A 21665-nucleotide genomic window follows, 5' to 3' on the forward strand; every position below is an offset into this window, starting at 1 on the left:
ATGGCACAATGGCATCATTCCGGTCCTTCCGAAAAATAACGTAGTGACGTAAAAAGTTGGTGTGTTTTGGTTTTAGGTGTGTCTCTTGTACGCACAGCACCTTAGGTGTTTGTTTGTGTAAAAGTTCCTGGATATCGTCGAGGTTTCTCCACAGTCCTCTGACGTTCCATTGTAGTATTTGTGTCATTTTAATGTAGTGTGGTGCTGTGTGTACAAAGGTGTTGCGTTAGGTTACAGGGCCTTTTGGGGGCCCTGTGATTTGAGGTTTTTCTTTTTTGGGGCGCTCCAAGGAGTTGCGCCTATCCTTCGGCATCTGAGGCGCCGGAGGAGGGGGACTTGTATCCATCACCTCTTGTGAGGTGGTGGATGGTGCCTGCTGGGCAGGCACATTCACTGAACTTTCGGACATAACTGCACTTGCAGTGGTCCGAGGTTCAGCAGACACGGGGGTCTGCCGGCCCTGTTTGTCAGGTGGCGGAGCAGTACAGGCTGCTCCAGCCGGGGGCGCTGGCGGCACGACCGCGGCCACACACTGTGTGACATTTGCGGGTGCCGAGACATGTTGCGCGGCACCCCGGCGCGTCACATCTGCAAAGGAGGGATAAGACGGGTTGTATATTGCGAAACGTTGGTGTGCTTCTTGGAATGAGAGATTGAATTTATCCTTAAGTTCTACTATTTGTTTCTCTTTTTTCCATGCGGGGCATGATCGTGAGTAGGCAGCGTGATCTCCTTCACAGTTCGAACAATGAGTTGTTTCTGAGGTGCAGTTGTCCAATATGTGTTGAATGGATGCGCACTTTGCGCAAGTGGCACGCCATCTGCAACTCTGCGATCCATGACCGAAACGTTGACACTTGAAACATTGACGATGGTTGTGAATGTATGGTCTTACATGGAGTTTACAATAGCCAGTTTCGATTGATTCTGGTAGGTCACTTGTTCCGAAGGTAATTATTACGTGTTTTGTAGGGGTCAGTTTGTTGTTGCGCCTTATTGTTATTCGTTGGACTTTGACCACGTTCTGGTCCTGCCAACCTTCGAGCAGCTCACTTTCAGAAAGCTCAGTAAGATCATCATCGGAAATTACGCCTCGGACAGTGTTCATGGACCTGTGTGGGCCCACCGAGACAGGGGTTTCCCCAAAGGCTACAAGCTTAGACAGCCTTTCATACTGAGCTTTGTCACGAACCTCCAGAAGAAGATCGCCACTTCCCATCTTTGTTACTTTATAACCTGAGCCTATTGCTTCTGTGAGAGTTTTGAAAACGAGGAAAGGTGAAATGGCTCGGACTGTCTTCTTTTCGTTTTGACTGTGGATTACGTGGTACTTTGGGAATGTCGGCTTTGGTCTGTTAGGCAGGAAAGTGTCTTCGGTGCGCCATCTTTATAGGGAGCGATCAGAAAGGGGGGAAAAGCTTTTGCCATAAATATACTATAAAGTTCGGTGGCAATGGTGGCCATCCACCACCGAGCCCAACAAGGGGATGCTACAAGGTTGAATACTGAACACTTGGAGATGCTGCCAGCCATGCATCGCCGCTATAACGAAATATAACTACCCAAGGTTGGGTAACTACACAGGGTTAAGCCTCGCCGCCAGGAAATTCGGAAGTAAACGGAAAAGAGAAGATGACAGGACAGATAAAAAGTGAGAGATAAAAACGAAGATGTAGGAAGAGAGAGATAGAAAAAGGTGACTGCCGATTTCCCCTGGGTGGGTCATCCCAGGGGTGCCGTCTACGTGAAGCCGGGTCCAAAGGGGTGTGTTGCCTCTGCCGGGGGCCTTAAAGGTCCAATCACCCAGCGTCAGCTCAACCCCCAGGATCCCTTTTTTCCCGGACACGGCAAAGCCACGCACGGCTAGGCGTGGGAGGGAGTCAAAACTTCCCCATTAGCTCGGGTCCGTGGTGTCGCTACACACCAAACGCCTACTTGCGCAGGCGCCCCTGCGGGGCTACACACTCGACCACACACACACAAGTGCGCCCATACAGGGAGACAAGCACGCTCTCACATACACACGCATTGCACACGCTCGTGCATGGAAGAACGCACACACACATGGCGGGCGCGCACTAGACCCCACACAAAAGTGCACACACACACACACTTACGCACTCACGCATGAAAGAACACACACACAATCGCCTCCCCAATCGCTAGCACAAAGACCTCACTTCTCGGCGGAGACCTACACTTTACCATAAGGAAGGCCGAAGTGCAAACACCATCTTCATTGCATCTACCTTGAATTTTCGCTCATGGCCAACGCAGATTTTCTGCTCACACACAGACACCGACGACATAGTTTCTGCGAAACAGATTCTTTAACAAAGTTGTGCTTTAAAATGACCAGATTCACCTAAGCGAAAGAAAGTACTTTGGTAATGGGGTGACCGATCCCCATTAGGCGACTAGCATTGCCCATCATTTTCATTTTCATAGTTGCCTCTATGCGGCCTGTGCTTAGATGAGAAAGTCACATTCGCAACACTGTCGTACTGTGGGCACTTGGAAATTCCAAGTGTCGTGCCCACAACAAAATTTCATTCATCATCGAGCAGGGGGAAAACAACTGTAGCATTACCAGCACTACATTTTAGTTTTCCAGCAATGTGATGCTGAGACGACAGAGCTGGACTGCGTAACTTAGCTATATATGCAGGGTCGACAAGAACAAAATGCATTCCTTGCAGAACAAGGCCGCCTAAATTGACACGCACCGATTCAGGTGGCAGTGGGAGAAACGATTGCTACAGCAAAGAATAAAAAGCACAGCACATCACGAAGTCAGTCAGCTTAATACATGTCATGGAGGCGAAATTCCCGAACAAGCTGCGTCACACGCAGTCACCTCACCTCTCGCTGCTTGGCTCTGTCTCGGTCTTAGCATGCTCATATTAGCATTCCTTTATTCCAGTCTCCACGTGAACAACGTCCAATGTTCATTTCTCCAAGCATGTCTACTGCGCGGCACCCTCGCCGTCCTCTGGAGGATGGATGGATGGATTGATATGGCCCCTTTAGATCGGGTGGCGGCTAACGCTACCTAGCCGTAATACTTAGTGAACCAAAAACTAGATTTATCTTTTTTTTTCTTTAGATAGTGAAGCTGAGGACTGGTACTTTGCAGTGAAGGGTTTAATTTTCACTCGTGCCTTAGCTTTAGCCACCAATCAGATAACCTCCTTCTAGTTAATTCTTCCTGCTTAAAGTCTATTTTTTCCTCCTTGTCCCTAAACACCAGTGTTTTGAAGAACTCTGCGCCATCATCCTGAACTATAGGGTGAAGCTCTTTACATAACATTATCAAGCAGAGGAGTAGGAGAAGAGCGCCGCACCGTGGTGCATGGCAGAACTTCTACAATTACATTTTTTCAATGGGGCGCACGCCGAATGAAATGGCCGGAGAAACACCGCCGCGCGCACCCGATCCAGGCGACCGTGATGGTGGTTAGAAGGAGCCCATTAGGGAGCACGGCACAGCGCCTGAAGCAAATGTGAGCCATTACTGCCGTCACCCCATCATGCCGATCGTACAATGAACAATGCCAGAAGTGGCGACGCCAGGCTATAGTGAACTAGATAGGGGTAGTGGGACGAGCGCAGAGTAAAAGCAAGGAGCGGTGGCGAGGCGATACGGTGTCTTTCTCCTGAAGCGTCAGCCCAGCAACGTGCGTTTGTCAGCAGGCACTAAAGATTGTAGTTGCTGTACGTGGTATTTTTGGTGGTGGTAACGCTGAGTTAGATGGGAAAGCCTCGGCAGAAGAAATATTCTTTTGCACAAGGTTGGTTAACTGAGTATAACAGAATAAAACTGCTGCCGTCTGATTACACCAAATGACTGGGGTGGTTCTTTGTACCCTTCACAGGATTTCAGGGGCGGAAGTGCTGTGCCATTTGCGCCACTCTGTGCCAATCTGACCTTCTGTGCCATGCAGCGCTTAAATGGTAAATTGCGTGTGCAATGCCAAATTTAGTCGAGGTTTATCATCAACCGAGAGTCATGCGTGGGCTACACAAAGGGCACAACCGCGTTCATATCAAAACAGTTCGGTGACGCCGTATTTTGGTTCATGCGTATGTTGGTTCTTGTGAAGGTGGTGTTTGTGTGCATACCTAATTATGTGACTTTATATATGTTTTAACTGCAAAGCTGTTAGCCAACCCCTATAAACTGAAAAAAAATTAAAATCAGTTTCACCAGTGAAGTGATGATGGCAATAGTGAAAATTTGTAATGGTAATGCCGCACATGCTTTCTGTTTTTGCTACTGCGCCATTATGCGTGTAACGCTGCCTTGCACAATCCGCTCCCGAATGACTCTGAACAATCCAGATAATCTTTGAACTTTCCGAGGAGATTACGCGCACAATGCCTATATTGGAGTTTGTTCAGGAACTTGCGCAGCCGCTAGTGATAAGGCGGGAATCTTCGATGGCACATGTATAAATTCCGACGCACTTTGCTGCTTGGCAGATTATCGACAACCGACGCTATGGTTTGCAGCTATCAATCTACAGCTTGTATTGCTTGTAGAGTGGTGTTTTGTTTTCCAGGCACAGGTTCGCCCAAATAAGGTTCACTCATGAAAATAGCAGCTGCTGCCTTCGTCAACCTCACGACACCGTGACAATATGAAGGTTCAAAGCTCACGATTTCAAATCCGACATCGCGACATTCTGCGAAACGCTGTTATAAGAAAGGACGTACGGCTGCTCCAGAGAGAAATGCTCGTATCGCACCATTTCTCTCCGTAGAGAGCGCACCAGGTAGAACGGTTTACTAGCAGCGCGCTGATGCTTGCCGATAGCGTGCATGCCAGCTTACCACAACCACGCCATTAGAATCAAAGTTCAACGTTGCTGCTAGAGTGACGCCCCCCTTTCCCCTCGTATTTTTTTCATGCACGCTCAAGACGGGCGGCGTGCTTCCTCCCTGCTTGAGCATTCGACGGCAGGTCTCGCGTCCGCTGTCGCTTCCAAGCAACAGAGATGGGCCGTACTCGTTTAATCTCTGTTCGCGCAGCGCTCAGCACCCCAACTTGGACGGAGAGCAAAAAAAAAAAAAAAAATCTCATCCAAATGACCTGAAAGTCTGGGTTTGTGTTTGCACATATAGCTTTTGAAGAGTGTCCTTTTGTAAATTAATATGGTTTGATCTATTCTTTCATTTGTTTATCTCTCACTGTTCTGTTCTTTTCTTTCATTTTTTTTTGCGAGCGCAGAATCGGTTGTGCAGGGCCGCATTCTGTTCTGAGTAGCCACATGCAGTTCCAAAAACTTTCTCACTGACAGGCTTGTCCCTAAAATCTCACGTCTTCGAGCTAGTAAGACAAAATTACTCATTCTCTTTTTGTTGACTAAGTTTACAATTTAAGCAATTGGGGTCTGGTGTTACACATATCGCACTCGTCATTTGAAAGTGCGGCAATAAGCGCCCACTGCGGCGCGTTTCAGGAGGAAGGCGCCGCAGCGCAGCCTAGTGGCTTCCATGAAAACGGCCTCACCGGGAGGATCGCTGTTGTCCCGCTACCCCTACCTAGTTTACTGTAGTGAGGCCTCGGGCCAGGCAGTGCCAGTGCGGCCGCACGCCAGAAGGCAGTACCGGAAGCACGGCTAGCGGGATAGGGATTTCACGGCCAATACCTAGGGAAATCGTCGGTTTCATTGAAAACACGGCGGAGTGGCTGTATTTTGCGAGAGTGGTACGCAGCTATTCCATAAATAAATTACTTAGGTAGTTGGAAAGGAGGAGGGGGTCTTTAGTTCAGATATTATGGTATATAACATGCATATGCAGCAGGAACCGCTTGAAGAACAGCGGGTGCGGCAGTTGAACGTCATAAGGTCGCCACTTTTGGTTGGTTTGATCGTGAATATAAGTCAAGATTCTTTGATCACCAATATAAGTTGATAGCTAGTTATGAACAAAATTTTCGGGAAAAACAGGTCAACCTATATTCGAGTGAATACAGTACCTGTCCTAAGTAGACTCTTTTGCTACTTCAAGTGCACTATTACCTATCTCGAAGCACTGTTCTCCTCCGAAGTTGTACATTATTTTCGGGTTCTGCAGATTAATCTTAAGACCTACCTTTCTGCTCTCCTTGTCTAACTCCGTAATTATGAGTAGCAATTCGTCCCCCGAGTTACTCAGCAATGCAATGTCATCAGCAAAGCGCTGGTTACTAAAGTACTCTCCATTCACTCTTATCCCTAACACTTTCCACTCTAAGCCTTGAAGAACCTGCTGTAAGCCCGCTTTATTTACAACTGAATAAAAATATTCAGTTGTAAATGAAGTACTCCATCAAATGCGCTAAAATTTTGCCGTCTAATTCGTGAATGCACAAAAATTCACCTACATAACATAGATATGATAGAAAATTGGATGTCATGGCCCCTTTAAGTAAGACTTCGTTTGTCGACTTGTGTTTGAGATTGAAGCATTCTTGTTAGTTTTTTTATAGTCACTATACTACACTACAATACCGGATTTGTGAATATGCGAGTAGGTGTGACTATTTTATAGTCACACCTACTCGCATATCCACAAATCCGGCATTGGCGATGGTGTCTACACCCCTACTGCGCATGCTTGCGTCTCGTGCCGCATGCTCGCGCCTCGTGCCAACGGTCGATCCCCCCCCCCCCCCGCCCCTTTCTCCCTCCTCACAAGGCCAAGGCAAGCAGCATCTGCTAGTTAAAACCGGCCGCTCGCGCTGCACAACTGTTCACTGGCGACCCCGTGTATGTAGGCACTGGATTGGGCATAATAATTCAGTCAAGAGCATTTTTACTTGACTTGACGCTTTTCTTAACTCTAGTAGATGCGATGGAAGCAACAGTACCTTCAACCAGCAGTGGGGCACCATCCAACATCATTGTCCCACCACTTGTCGAAGCCAACGCTTTTCCTTCATTTAATAAATATGAATAAAAATGAAATAACAATTAAGCATTCCCAAATCATACTCAATTACGTAACATTCATGCGATACCCCCACCACTCTGACACATTTACTCAAGTCCTCCCCCCCCCCCCCGTGGGAAGATGTGTGTTTTTCTTTGTCCAGAACACATGCGTTTGACCAGCCTATTTGGTGACCACTAGATTCTGCGTGCTCAGTGACGGCAGTCGAGGTCACGTGTTGTTCAATGCTGCCATGTTTGTGTTGCTTAACTCTTTTCTTGAAATCATCAGTTTCAATGATGTACTGCTTGTCCCAACTGTGGCAGCCTATGGCATAAACAAGACCAAGGAAATCTCTGCTCGGCAACTTGACCTTCACATTGGCTAAAGCATTCGATAGCCTTTGCGTTGGTACATGCGATAGTTTGATAATGTGTTGCTTCTAAATTTCTCACAGCATATCTGACTTTCGAACTAAAACATTACTGGCATCTGTAAATTTATGCATGTTTCTCTAGGCCATGATTTCGGCTTGGTTTGAAGGTCGTCTGGCTTATCTAGGCTAGAACTGCCATCAGCAGAAGCTTGCCGGGCTGCTCATCTCTTTTATTATTATTATTATTATTATTATTATTATTATTATTATTATTATTATTATTTGTCACACAACAGCAAACGTCCTCAGCTATGCAATTATTGCTGGTGGCCCATGTTTCAAAGGTAGCACTGGTGTAACTTCACCTAAATTTCAAATTTCAGCTTTGTGAGATTCTGGTAATAAATCTGCAATTATTTTTTAGCATGACTTCAACAGAAGGGTACGTAAGTCAGGGTAACATGCTGACATCCGTACTTAATTTGTGGAATCAAGGTAGCTCTTACACCTTGACAGAATCTTTCTTGCCACCGCATATTCAAACGTGGGCACTTTAAACGCTGTCCCCAGCTTTCATTTCAGCCGTCCGAGGACTTCTGTTGCACTTCAAGTGTAGGAGCCCAGGGACACAAAATACAAACATGCATGTGCTCGTCGGGAGAAAAAAAACAAGAAAAAAAATTAAAGTATCTCTCTGTTCTTGCAACGTTGTCGTTACTTGTTGTCAAAGCAATGTACACAGAATACGCGAGTAGTAGTTATTCTGTTTTTTTTTCCTGGAAAGTATTTTCAGAAGTGCACAAATTAGGCAAGGACGCAAATTAATAGTAAATAGGTTGACTCAGATCTAATCCAATCCACATCCTAAAAAGTTGAGTCAGTAAATACAGCAGTTCAGGTCGATCTAATTTAATTCAATCCAATCCACATCTTAAGCAGCGTGGGGTATAGCCATTATAGGAAACTAGATTATACTCCAGTGGCAGAACCGGCCAGGCTCCTGTGCCCTTATTTTGCACGGATGCTGTGATATGGCACCACTTCTTCGTTTCCAAGCAGCTTTGACGGCAATGTTGGACTATCGCAGGCTGCTTCAAACTTTCATCTGTGGTTGCTTTTACCTGGTGTGTTTGCTTCGTGGTTCTTCTATTTATTTATTTTTTTTTTATGGTGCCTTAAAGCTCAATGAGAGCATTGAGTAAGGGGGGTACAAACTTCAAAGAGTAATAGGGCGATCATCAATAACATGGAATACACAGAAAATAACACAACATCGTGACAAAGCGTGTCTAGTCACTGACACTCAAACAAATTTAATACGCGAATGTTTACCGATATGCAGAAAGCTTGAATAACAAGAAATTCAAGGTACATGAACGAAACACAATAAAGAAATTCGGAAGGCGTAGGTATAGAATTCAAGTGAGCAGCAACGGCGGTGCAACCGAGCAACAAAAACTGGGAGAATAACAAGAACTGGGAGAACAATGGCAATAACTAAAAATCGAAGAGAAATCGGAAGGCCGAGGTGTACAACATACACACGCATTTTCCAAACACACATACTGCTAGCCATATGAAGGCGTTTACCAATACAAAATTGCAAGACAATGGTTGGTACAGCAAAAACTTGAGAGAACCAAAGAGAAGTGTGAAACTAGGTGAGTGGCACAGCTGCAGCTACAAACATCAGTGAAGTTAGAGCGATTAGTGCGATGAAAAATGATTACACACATGTTCGCGAAAAGAATCTGGATCGGTGATGGAGGCGATTCAGTCGGGAAGATCGTTCCATAATGATATGGCCTTAGGAAGCGCTGATAAGTTGAATGCCTTCGTTTTGCCGTAAATGCGAGTGAAACTAAGGTGATTGTGCAGGCGTCTGGACATGCGCAATGGTGCTGTTAGGGGTAGCGTAGAACGTCTTGTGCTGTGAATATATTTATACAGCAAACATAACAGAGCGACGAACGTGCAATGGCAAAATAGAATGTTCTTGTTTTAATGTTGTTACGCTGCAACGAGTGCTATAATTGCGAGATATAAACCGGGCTGCTCTGTTTTGTATGGACTCTAGCATTGTGGTTAGGTAATCTTGGAAAGGGGACCAGACTGAAGATGCAAATTCCAGCTGGGGGCGTACATAAGTGAAATAGGCCAGTTTACGGATGCTTGTTGGAGACTTTCGCAGATTACAACGGAGATAACCTAATGTTTTTGAGGCTTTTGCGCAAATAACTATAATGTGTGCCAACCATGAAAGATTGGGTGTTAGGTTGACGCCTAAGTATTTGTAAGAAGAGCACTGCACTATTGTATCATTTTTAATAGAGTAGGAATAATTGGACTTTTTGTGTTTACGACTGAAGGTCATAGCACGGCACTTGGAAGAGTTAAGAGACATCTGCCACACGTCACACCAGTCACTAATTAGGTTAAGGTCTGTTTGAAGGGTAAGGTGGTCGCCATCATTGTTAATAGCTCGATATATTATGCAATCGTCAGCGAATAGTCTTATATTGGAAGATATATTATTTGGCAAATCATTTATGTAGATGAGAAATAATAGAGGTCCGAGAACACTACCCTGTGGAACACCCGAGATGACATCAGAGGGAGTAGAGGCGTAGTTATTAACCGTAGTGAATTGTTTTCGAAAGGAAAGAAAATTGCGGATCCACGAAAGGGTTGAGGAATCGAGTCTAAGTGCAGATAATTTAGATATTAGGCGGCAATGGGCAACGCGGTCAAAGGCCTTTGAAAAATCGATGAATAAGCAATCAGTTCATTTATTTTCATTCATATTGAAATGGAGATCGGTTGTTAATTCAAACAATTGGGTGTCACACGAGAAGCCTTTCCGAAAACCATTCTGGTGAGGAAAAAAGAATTTATTTGATTCGAGGTGGTGGCGAACATGGGAAGCGATAATATGCTCCAGCAATTTGCAGCAGATTGACGTAAGCGAGATGGGTCTATAGTTATCAGGTGAGTGTTTACCTCCACTTTTATAAACGGGAACCACTTTACCCATGTGCCAATCATCTGGAAGTTGACCAGACTTCAAGGACTGTTGAAAGATGAGAAGTAATAATTTGCTCGATACGATTTTTGTGTTCTTTAGTATTTTTGTGTTAATGTTGTCGGGCCCCGATGAAGTAGATAGTTTAAGTTGGTCAATGAGTGAAGCAATACCTTCGACTGTAAGAGCTATTGGCTTCATAAACGCCCAGTCGTAATCTGCGATGAATGGTATGTTGAAATGGTGTTCTCTTGTGTATACTGAAGAAAAGAACCTGTTAAATGCGAATGAACAGTCACTATCTGAGAGGGGTTTGTCGTCATCACCACGTAACGAGATGTGCTGGCGGTCGGTTTCTGGGGTTAACGACTGCCAAAACTTCCGAGGGTTTGATTTCAAAAGAGACAGGAGATCATGGAAAAAATATTTCTTTCGCATCCTTAATTGCAAAGCAGTAGCTCGCCGCACACTCGTCGTACTTTTTCCATGCAGCTTCAGTTTGCCCATTTTTGGCGTTTTTGTACAACCGCTTTTTTTGTTTCTGAGCCGACGGAGTGACTTAGTGAACCACGGGTTCGACCTGTCATTCGTTATGGTAACTATGGGAACAAACGAACAAGCTTATCGACCAGCCCGCAAACCTTGTCCCGGAAGATACACCAGTTTTCGTTGACGGTGCGAGTATCGAACAAGGGCATCATCCCTTCAACAAGAAATACTTCAAGGTCTGAGTTAATTGCTGTGTAATCGGCCTTGTTATAATCTCGTATAATTTTTATATCTTTACCTGTGTGGCTAAATGGCACTTCTATAGGAAAATGGAGTAACTTGTGGTCACTTAGACCGTCCCGATAAGTGATTGGCCCGATAGTTTCAGGCGCATTACTTAAAATTAGATCTAATAAATTAGATCCACGTGTAGGTGCGTCAACAGTTTAGAAGAAGTTAAAATCCAGAGTTAAATTTATAAATTCTACAGAAGCACGACTAGGTGAAGAGAGAGACGGCCAATCAACATCGGGAAAGTTAAAGTCGCCGAGGAGGTAAACCTTTTCACACTGATAGCTTTGCACAGTGGCCGCTATACTCTTTCTGAGTTCATCACTAAAGGAAGGACCTGCGTCGGGTGGCCGGTAGCAAGCGCCTATCAGTATTTTTGATGAAGCGGAAAAGCAGGCAGCCCAAACTATTTCGAGGGGTGAGTGAGTATCAATCAGAAACGAGGACAGTGTATTCTTTATCGCGATCAAAACACCACCCCCCTTTCGTTCAGAACGGTCACACCGATAAATACTGAAAATATGCACGCCCGAAAATAGTTCTGCATCGAAAATATTTGGGTGAAGCCATGTCTCAGTTAAGACAGCAATGTCCGTATTGCTATCGTCCAAGATCGGAGAGATATTTTCACGTTTCGGCAGCAGGCTACGGATGTTAGTCAACGTCACTGTTAGTGGTCGTACCAAGGTCGAGGAACATGACCATTGTTGCTTAGGAAGTTTATTTTTGCCTGCTTTCTTATTTAGCTACCTTTGAGAAAGAACAACCGATTTTGTAGAGCTGTCATAAATGTACGTCTTGCCATTCATTTCTAACCTGTCTACTCGCAGTTTAAATGTCTGGTTGCTTGGTTTCGCAAACTCGATCAACTTTTTCCGCGCTTCGCGGGTTGCAACAGAGAAATCCTGACTAATAGAATAGTCTGTACCTTTAAGTTTTCTTGATAATGCTTGTACGATTTGTTTGTCTTTAAACAGAACGAATTTAGCAATTATTGGTCGGCACTTATCTGGAGAAAACCGGCCAAGGCGGTGGACGCGTTCAAACTGCTGGCTTGTAAGGGTGATTTGAAGATTTTTTTTGCAAAATTCAATTAGTTTTTTCTCTGAAGCTTCCCAATCTTCATTAACGTCATCTTCGATGCCGAAAAACAGAAGATTCGAGCGGCGCATCCTATTTTCTGCACTATCGCATCGGGATGTAATGTGCTGCAGTTGGTCATTTACACACTGTAAGCTATTCTCGGGCAGGCTGATTTCACCCGGACTGCGGGATGCAATAGACGCTTCCAAGGATGCAACTCTATCATTCAGTTGTTTAATTTGAGCGTCAGTTTCGGCCTGCTTTTCCTTAACTCCTTTGAGCTCAGTCAATACTGTCGCCTGTCCCGCTTTCAGCCCACGCACGCTTTCCAGGATGTCCGTTAGAATCTTATCATTGGGTCCCGGGTTTAACTCAACGTCCCCCGAACAGAGTAGCAGCAGGTTAATGACACTGTCACAAATTCGCGACGGCACAGACAGGTATCGCTTCTGTTTCACACAAATCAGGGGGGCACGACACCGCTAGCAGACAGTAATTGCTGGTTTTAACACCAGCACTACTATTCAGGTAACTGACCTGTAACAAGAGCATCGGTGAACGCCCCATTCTTGATGCAATGCCGTGCCCAAGTGAAGAGCGGTCCGGTGGGCGTTTATATAGGCTCGTCGGTGCGCAGATGGCAGATGAAGACGTCGCTTGTTGCCAGATTATGTGCTCTTTTTCTTCCAAACCTGGCGGGCCGAAGCATATCTGATGACGGCAAAGCTGGCGTTCTGTGGAAACGGCCGGCCAGGATACGAAAGGACAGGAATTGAAGGCAAGATGTAGCGTCACCTGTAACAAGAGCATTGGTGAACGCCCCATTCTTGATGCGATGCCGTGCCCAAGTGAAGAGCGGTCCGGTGGGCGTTTATATAGGCTCGTCGGTGCGCAGATGGCAGATGAAGACGTCGCTTGTTGCCAGATTATGTGCTATTTTTCTTCTAAACCTGGCGGGCCGAAGCATATCTGATGACGGCGAAGCTGGCGTTCCGTGGAATCGGCCGGCCAGGATACGAAAGGACAGGAACTGAAGGCAAGATGTAGCGTCACCTGTAACAAGAGCATCGGTGTACGCCCCATTCTTGATGCGATGCCGTGCCCCTGAACATCAAACAGCTGACTTGCTCACTGCCTGGCTCAGGGGTTTTCTTTGGGCCAGATATACATATTTTTTCACATTTACCGCACCTGCTCAGAACATTCTGTGTGCGTCTGCTAAATATGTTTACTCATTCCATATGGAGTGCTTGATTCCTTTTTTCCACTCGAGGGTTTGTTTCCTGTGCACAGAGTTTTCCAAGCAGACGTGGTCGTCATGAAATTTGCTTTTAATCATCATGGAAAACCTGGAAAAGTCAGGGAGTTCAGAAATATCAAATTGGTTGACACCCTGATGACATATTTTGAAATGATACTGTCACACATGATGTCTTTGACTGCTGTTAGGACATGCTGGACAGTGATGAAATTATAAAGCATCTGTGTTTGTATCACGATTAAAGTGTAGTGTGCCTTTGTTGGAGATGCCGTCTAACTGTATCCAGATGGTGTACTGTCTCTACCAACAACCACGGCTTTAGGCAAGATGCACACTTTATACATACATTGTAAAAACCAATGAACACCTGGCATAATAAAAACACTTTAAAACAAAGCAAGACATTTTAGCCCCCCTTATGGAAGCCTTCTTCACAACGAGTGTAAAAGTCGGATACCTACATTTAAATAGGTGCTACGAGCATCGCACATACACGTGAAGAATGTTTGTCCTTACGGTTGAGGGTGCGCTTTGCTGCTTTATTATCAGTGATTCCAGATAAACATCGGAAAACATTTTTTCTCCCTCCAGTGCCTCCACCTGGCTAGATGGAATTCTGTGAAATTCTGGATTTCAGGTTGCATGCATGTGTGCAGTGATACATTACCAGGTGTTGTGGCTTCTTGTTAAATGAACACTTGCTTGATGTTACAAAATATGAGATGTTTGGAAGAGCCTGGATTGGCAAAGCATTAGATGCAGCAGAATAGCATAATTTTTTTTTTTATATAGTTGAGTGATACCACGAGAGATCGACACGGGTCCAAAAGTTGATATTTTAGATTTCATTCAGTATTTTATATTTCGTGCACCTCTCACCAGGTAGCCCGAAAGTCAACTTCGTTTTATGATTAACGGCATAACTTACGAGAAAAAAAATATCAAACTTCACCAACACGGAGGCACCAATTTCGTCACCTGTCAATTTCGAAAATTGCAGATGCTATAAAAAGACAAATATTTATGTTTCAAGGATGATATTTTTTACCTGATATGCATGTCTAATGAAGAATGAATTCATACGGTTTCAAGTTTGTAGACCTTAAGGAAATAGCTTTTAAAAATGTCTAATTTTGCGACAGTTTAAAATAAGTTACGTATTCCCCATTTTTTTTTTCTCCGAAAGTAATGCAAGCAGTGTTTTCAAACTTGACACGTTTTAAGGATGTAGTGTGTTCAATAGGTACATAAATTATTGCTGCCATAGGGCGAACATAAATTTTTATATATTGCCTCGAAATTCTCATATTGGCAAAAGTGTACTCTACTGAAATTTGAATAATAAAAAAACCCCATCTTCGATTTTTCTTAAAATCTCTTAAATAGACAACCGAAGGCCAACATACAGTAATATAGAAAAACATGTTGCATTATTTTGTTTTTAGTGACAATATTCGTGGCACAAATCGGAGCTTTTCGAGAATGTGCTGATTAGTTGAGAAATCTAGAAATCGGAACGGAAAAGCGGCAATGAGCTTCAAACGCGAGTAAGCGTGACCGCACTTGGTGAAGAAAGGCTGTTTTAGCAGATAGGAGTAACTATCTTGAACACGATATTCTACAGTTATACTACTCTTATACTATTCTATTCTACTCTTGTACGTAGAGCAGTGAGACTTCTAATATGTGGTGCCTCTCCATTACTGACCCACAGATGGAGCTGCTGTGATGGCCATGTGTTTGCAACACGTTGGGTAAGAGAATTGAATGTTGAATGAGTTCATAAACGATTCATAACAAATTTTTATCATTTGGGGCACGAAATGATGGCATTAGGCTGAAGAACACGCTTTAGGGCAAATTGTCATCCGTCGTCTGCTCTACAGATGAATTGCTGTGCGCCGCATCTCGGAGGCAATGCTTTAGATCATATGGTTCAAAGTAGGGACAAAGATTATGCCTCCCGTAATTTTATCGATAAAAACATTGTGAAATTCATTTTAACGTACTTTACTTCAGTTTTGCATTCACACTGCGGATACTTGCGCACGCTGTTTTACGTCTGCTCTCATTAAAGGTGAGAGACATAGGAACAGAAGACAAATAGATCACTTTCGTGCTGCTGGTTTCACGCATAGTTGCATTGCCAGTAATTTGAGCCTCAAAGAGCGTGGCGATGGCTGACCACTTCAGCCGGGATAGTTTTTTGTTCCGATTACCTCAATCATGAATAAAAAGAAAATACCTTATCAAAGAAACTTCCGCAAGGTCGAAGACATCGGCCTGTTTGCCCTCCAGAAGCTTTTGCCGAAAGCTGCCCGCCTTGCACATAACAACGACCACGTCTGCCAGAACTCCTTCAGATGCCTCAGAAATATGCTGTCTTCGTCTAATGGCTTCTCAGCTGAAACAGGTGATGAGTTTTTGCCGGAAGAAGAAAAAGGCAGAAGTCAAGAGCGGTGCGTAAACATGCCTGAAGCATTCTCAGATATGCGACTGGAGAAGCTACATGCGCAAAATAGCAAAGTTCATCATTTAACCATATGGTGTAGTAGCGCAATTTTCACGGGGACGAAGAGGACAAGAACACACGACACTAAGTGGTACTGCTAAGTGTGTTCTTGTCCTCTTCGTCCCCGTGAAAATTGCGCTACTACGCCATATGGTTAAATGATGTCTCACCAACTAGCCCAGCTCTCAACCCTACTGAGCAAAGTTCATGCAGAGCCAAGACAACTTAGCAGCAATTCTACAGTAACCGTGAAATTCCATCGTAACGTGTGTAACCGCCACTATCAACCATCAGATCTAAAATGCAGTGTGTGTGCCCAGTGGTTCAAGAACTTCAAGCAAGCCTATGAAGCGTGTTCTTCTTATCAAGATCGCATGCTTTTGTTGACACTGTCGCCGAGCGATATAGAGCGCCGAAAACTCCAAGCGCTGATACTAAACTTGTCAGCTTACATGATATACAGATCCAGACGCTGGCGCGCAAAAGACGGGATATGGTTAGCACCAAACGCGGTAAAAAGGACACGGCTGAACCCAATGGACGTCCACGCAGCTGTGGCTTACTATTCCAAAGATGAGTATAGCTGCTTTCGGCAGAGTCTCAACAAAAAAGATGTGGTATCTGTTATCATTGACGGAAAAAAGGAGCTTGTTTCGAAAAGGTTTATGACCCCGTTCGGTGCGAGAGGCTTACCGTCTCTTTAGAGAAGCTAATCCGAACACATCTATTGGGCTCTCAAAGTTTTATTCATTGAGGCCAAAGTGGGTTCTTCTTGCACCACACGAAGTGTGCCTTTGTATATACTGTGCTAATGTCACGGAGTGTGTTTCTGCCCTACAAGACGTCACCAATGGTGCCTAAATGGCGGACTTCTTGAAAGAACTGTGTCTTTGCAGCTCCCCTACAAGAGATTGTTTTTTAGGCCATTGTGACTATTGTGCTAAGGAGGAGGCTCTGACAGCCACATGTTTAGGAATCCCTGAATATATTGAGGTAGCCTATGCAGTATGGAAAATGGCGATCTAGTCAAAAAACAGCCCAGGCAAGTGCTTTTCTGCGAGAGCTAAGTCTATGGTTCGTGAAGTGGATTACCCATGATTACATAAGATACATTCAAGAATCAGCAGTATGCCAGGCGAAAGGAAACCAAGAAAAAGAATCTTGCATTTTTCACTTTGATTTCGCCGTAAATTGGACTGCCATTTTACCGAATGAGGTACAGTCGTATCACTGGCACAAAAGACAGGTGTCTATATTCACGTGTGTCGTCACAAGTAAGCAATCAATTCAAAGTTTTGCCGTTATCAGTGATGACACATGCCATGATGCTGCACATGCCTGTTTTGCTCTACAAATAATCCACAACTATATGAAGGAACAACTTAAACCTGACACGCATGTTACTTATGTTTCTGATGGTGCATGCAGTCACTTCAAAAACAAGTCCCAGTTGTTCGAGTTATGTCAGAAAAATCATATATCAACAAAGTGGATTTTTTCGGCCACAGGACATGGCAAGAACTCTTGTGACGGCGTTGGTGGCCTACTAAAGCATCAGGCTATGCTCTAAAACCTCAGAGTGGCAAGCTCAGCTGTGATTTTGTCAGCATCCCAAATGGTGGCGCAAATGAGCGCGAAGCTCAAGAATGTCAAGCTGCTGTGTGCAAATGCAGACGAGCTAGAAACATTCCGTCAGTTTAAGAAGAGCCAGTGGAAATCGTTGCCACGTGTTCCAGGCAAACGTTCTTCGCATGTTTGGCTAAGCACATCTGAGGGCACTGATCGTGGCCGTGTTTTGTTAGCGTCACGTACTGCTAAATGTGGTCTGCAAAAGATGCAGCCATTTTGAGCGCATCTCTTGTTTCACGCAGTCACCACCAAAATACCAGTGAGAGTACTTCAAGTGCATATGCTTTTTCTAGCGAGACCCAACACTTACGTTGGAACATTTTCATGTTTGAGTTTATCTGCAAATATAGACGGATGTTTTGCAACTGAGTTACAGTGTCAAAGATTTCCTCCATTAGAGCTGTGTTATGAGGAGCATAAATGCGCCTTCATGGGTACGCATTTGTCACAGTGCTAAAACAGCCCTTCTTCACCAAATGCGGTCACGTTTACTCGCGTTTGAAGCTCATTGCCGCTTTTCCGTTCCGATTTCTAGATTTCTCAACTTATCAGCACATTCTCGAAAAGCTCCGATTTGTACCACAAATGTTGTCACTAAAAACGAAATAATGCAACATATTTTTCTATATTACTGTATGTTAGCCTTCGGTTGTCTATTTACGAGATTTTAAGAAAAATCAAAGATTGGGGTTTTTTTATTATTCAAATTTCAGTAGAGTACACTTTTGCCAATATGAGAATTTTGAGGCAATATATAAAAATTTTTGCGTTCGCCCTACGGCAGCAATAATTTATGTACCTATTGAACACACTACATCCTTAAAACGTGTCAAGTTTGAAAACACTGCTTGCATTACTTTCGGAGAAAAAAAAATGGGGAATACGTAACTTATTTTAAACTGTCGCAAAATTAGACATTTTTAAAAGCTATTTCCTTGAGGTCTACAAACTTGAAACCGTATGAATTCATTCTTCATTAGACATGCATTTCAGGTAAAAAAATATCTTCCTTGAAACAAAAATATTTGTCTTTTTATAGCATCTGCGATTTTCGAAAATGACTGGTGACGAAATTGGTGCCTTCGTGTTTGTGAAGTTTGATATTTTTTTTTTTCTCGTAAATTATACTGTTAATCATAAAACAAAGTTGATTTTCGGGCTACCTAGTGAAAGGTGCACGAAATATAAAATACTTAATGAAATCTAAGATATCAACTTTCGGACCCGTGTCGATCTCTCGTGGAATCACCCAGTTATGTGCATAATTTAAGTTATGGGTTATGTGTAATTTTAGTTATAGTTATGTGTATGATTTAAGAAAGCAGGAGGGGCTCCTCTCAAATTGCCTGGGCATGGCAACCCTGACTAGACAAATAGTAGCTGCTCTCTGGCGGTGGGGGGCGTGCATGCCCATTTGATGTTCATTCGCCTTCCACGGCCTTTTCTTTAACTTACTCCGGAAATAGTGTGCTACACACTATTCTCATAAGCATGGTGTGATCACAGTTGCAGACATGGCGATACATGTCTAGAACTCTAGTATTATTGCGTCCTGTGCACATTTTCAATGATCTCAATTTTTGTTATATTTTGTCGCACTCTGTCCACAGGGCCTGGATGCACACAAGTACAAGAATACATTTGACTGCATGCTACAGATTGCAAAGAATGAGGGCTTTCCTGCGTAAGTTGTTGCTGCCTTTTTTTTTTTTTTGATGCGTACAATGTACAATTCAAATTGTTGATCTTGTATACGAGCTGTTTATTCTAAATATAGCAAAGATTTGAAATGCCCAGAAATTGATGAAACCCAGAAAAAGAAGGGGGGGGGGGGGGGGGGGGCAATTTGCTGAGGTCGTGAGCTCCGCAACGGCAGCGCCATTAAGGCTAATCAGAAAAAGTGTTTTCAAATTTTATGCCTCAGTTGGCTTCTCTTTTCAAAAACAAGTGCACAAAAACAAATGTCTGAAGGTCATTTCAAGCCCTCCAAATGACCATGTCCACCATGGTGCTCCAGAATGCCTCGCCATTGATCGGACGCTCGCTCTGGAAGGGTGTCGTCTTAGCGCGACACAACGTCATGGTTTTCGAAAACCAAGGTACTTAGTGACACATGCGCACTTTATCTGTACGCAGAGGTAGGTGAGCATTCAGAGTATAATAATGCTGTAGTTTCACAGCTACATCAGTGTACAGTATGTCTGTGTTTTTTTAATTGTCTGTGCATCACAGCACGGTTCACCAATAGTGCAAGTGTAAGGACATTGTATAGGACAAACCGGGCGGTGCATTAACGTGAGACTAAGGTAACACTTAACCTCTTTAACGGCTGCTGGCGGGTTGCACTTACCAGTTCATTGTAGGGAGTGTGGCTGCCAATCTATGGCAGGTAAAGCCACTTGATTGTTTGGACATTGGGACAAGTGCACTAGGGAAGTGATGGAGGCTTGTTTCATTGAAAGGGAGGTGGAAAGGTGTGTAAGTAAGCCACCTGTGGCCCTGGGTGAAAAGAAGGTTCGGTACCTGGGTTCAGCGCTGCCATGTTAAAGTGATTATTAGTTTGTTGTAAACTGTTGCGTATGTTTTTGGCAAGTATGAAGGTGTGTTTTTTTTTTTTGCTCTTTCACTGTTGTTACACTTGTGTTGCAGTTCACAATAACTAGGCATGTTCCTTACCTTGTTTGCTATGCTGCGCAGACGCCTTTAGTTTGCCACGTGACCGGGTCGGCTGCATGATATATGTGCGTGTGTCTTCCAATAAAGCTTAGTTGCGAGATCAGTGCGGTGTCGTCTCTTCTTTCGTCCTTGTCAATAATTTTTGTGCTGTTTTTACTTCCGAAGCATGAACCATCAACTATACCAACTTTCGCTATTATTAGTACAGTACAGTGCCGCATTCGTTGCGAACGTTGCAGGCGTGTCTCCGATCGATTCATTCTGCTTATCAGTGTTCCGAACTTCCTGATGAAGGCAATCGTGGAGCCACTCTCTGTACTTGGGATCGAACGTGACGTGCCGTATTTATTCGAATATAGATCGTTCTTGATTGCAGGCTTACCCCCGAGTTCGCAAGACAAGAAAAAAAAATATTGCAGCATATCCACGGAGTGAATGATGATGAATGGGTGGAAGTGTCTGTTCGTCTGTCCTTCCATCAGTCCATGCATCCATCCATCCTATTGCACACACTTCATTGGACAAACACCATTGAGGAAATGAGATGAAAAATGGTGATGAGACAGTGCCATCTATTATACTCTTTGGGAGATACTACCGGTTACGCCTGATGCAGGGCAAAGTTAGACTAAGAGGGGCTTCGCTCCAAAAAAAACTTTCCTCAGATGCAGGTCGAATGAAAAAAATGCTGTTTCACAGACAACCCGGCATTTTTATTGCATAAGCACACACTTCATAGGCACGTATGTTTATTCGGCGTCGACGTCGTCGTCATCTGCTGCATAGCTGTTTTCTTTGTTACTCAGTTCTTCCCAAAGGGTGTTGTCTTCACCTCCGTACATCGCTTTTCAAATACAAACTTTTTAGAGGCTGTGATGAGGATGTCATCTTCACGCGGCAGTGATCCAGTTCGCCAGTTGGTCGAGCGAAGCACGCTTGTCTTTTTATTTTAAACTAAAAAGCGAAGCGTGTCTCCAGTGTTTTTTTTAATTGTCTGTGCATCACAGCGAGGTTCACGAATAGTCGAGCCCGCTTATAACGAACCTGAGCGTGACGCAGCATGCGTTCGCTGTATCCCAAAGTTCGTAGTAAATGAAACACAGATATTAAAAAAAAGTTGCGAGTGAAAACACAAACTTTTTTGCCCCAAAAAGTCCGTGATGCACGTGTTTCGTAGAGCAGAAGCGATAAGAACGGTCTCGAGTTCATTTAAAACAGCAGGGTGCTCGTTCGCCGAGGCCCATGGCATAAGCTGCACGAGGCGCTGGCTCCGAAGTTTCGTCATTCTCGCAATCCCATTCTTTCAAATCGCTTTCGCCATGTACTTCATTCACAATGCCCCAATCCGTGGACGGTTCCGCAGTGTCGGCATCATCATCAGCCGCAATTAAACCATCGCAACAGATGT

General features: G+C 44.1%; 1 protein-coding gene across 3 annotated transcripts in view; it reads left to right on the top strand.

The window, feature by feature from the left end:
- Positions 1–21665, top strand: part of sea (mitochondrial citrate transporter scheggia) — a 138060-nt gene that overhangs the window by 100907 nt on the left and 15488 nt on the right. For 2 of the 3 annotated variants that reach the window (XM_075887753.1, XM_037419026.2), the window contains exon 6: positions 19192–19265. In XM_075887753.1, the coding sequence (XP_075743868.1) occupies positions 19192–19265 (74 nt within the window). Of the gene's footprint in view, positions 1–15154; positions 15195–19191; positions 19266–21665 lie in introns of all 3 variants that reach the window. The other variant, XR_012893967.1, reaches the window with a different exon arrangement.

This window comes from Rhipicephalus microplus, chromosome 3 (genome assembly GCF_043290135.1).
Source record: "Rhipicephalus microplus isolate Deutch F79 chromosome 3, USDA_Rmic, whole genome shotgun sequence".
Taxonomy (NCBI): domain Eukaryota; kingdom Metazoa; phylum Arthropoda; class Arachnida; order Ixodida; family Ixodidae; genus Rhipicephalus; species Rhipicephalus microplus.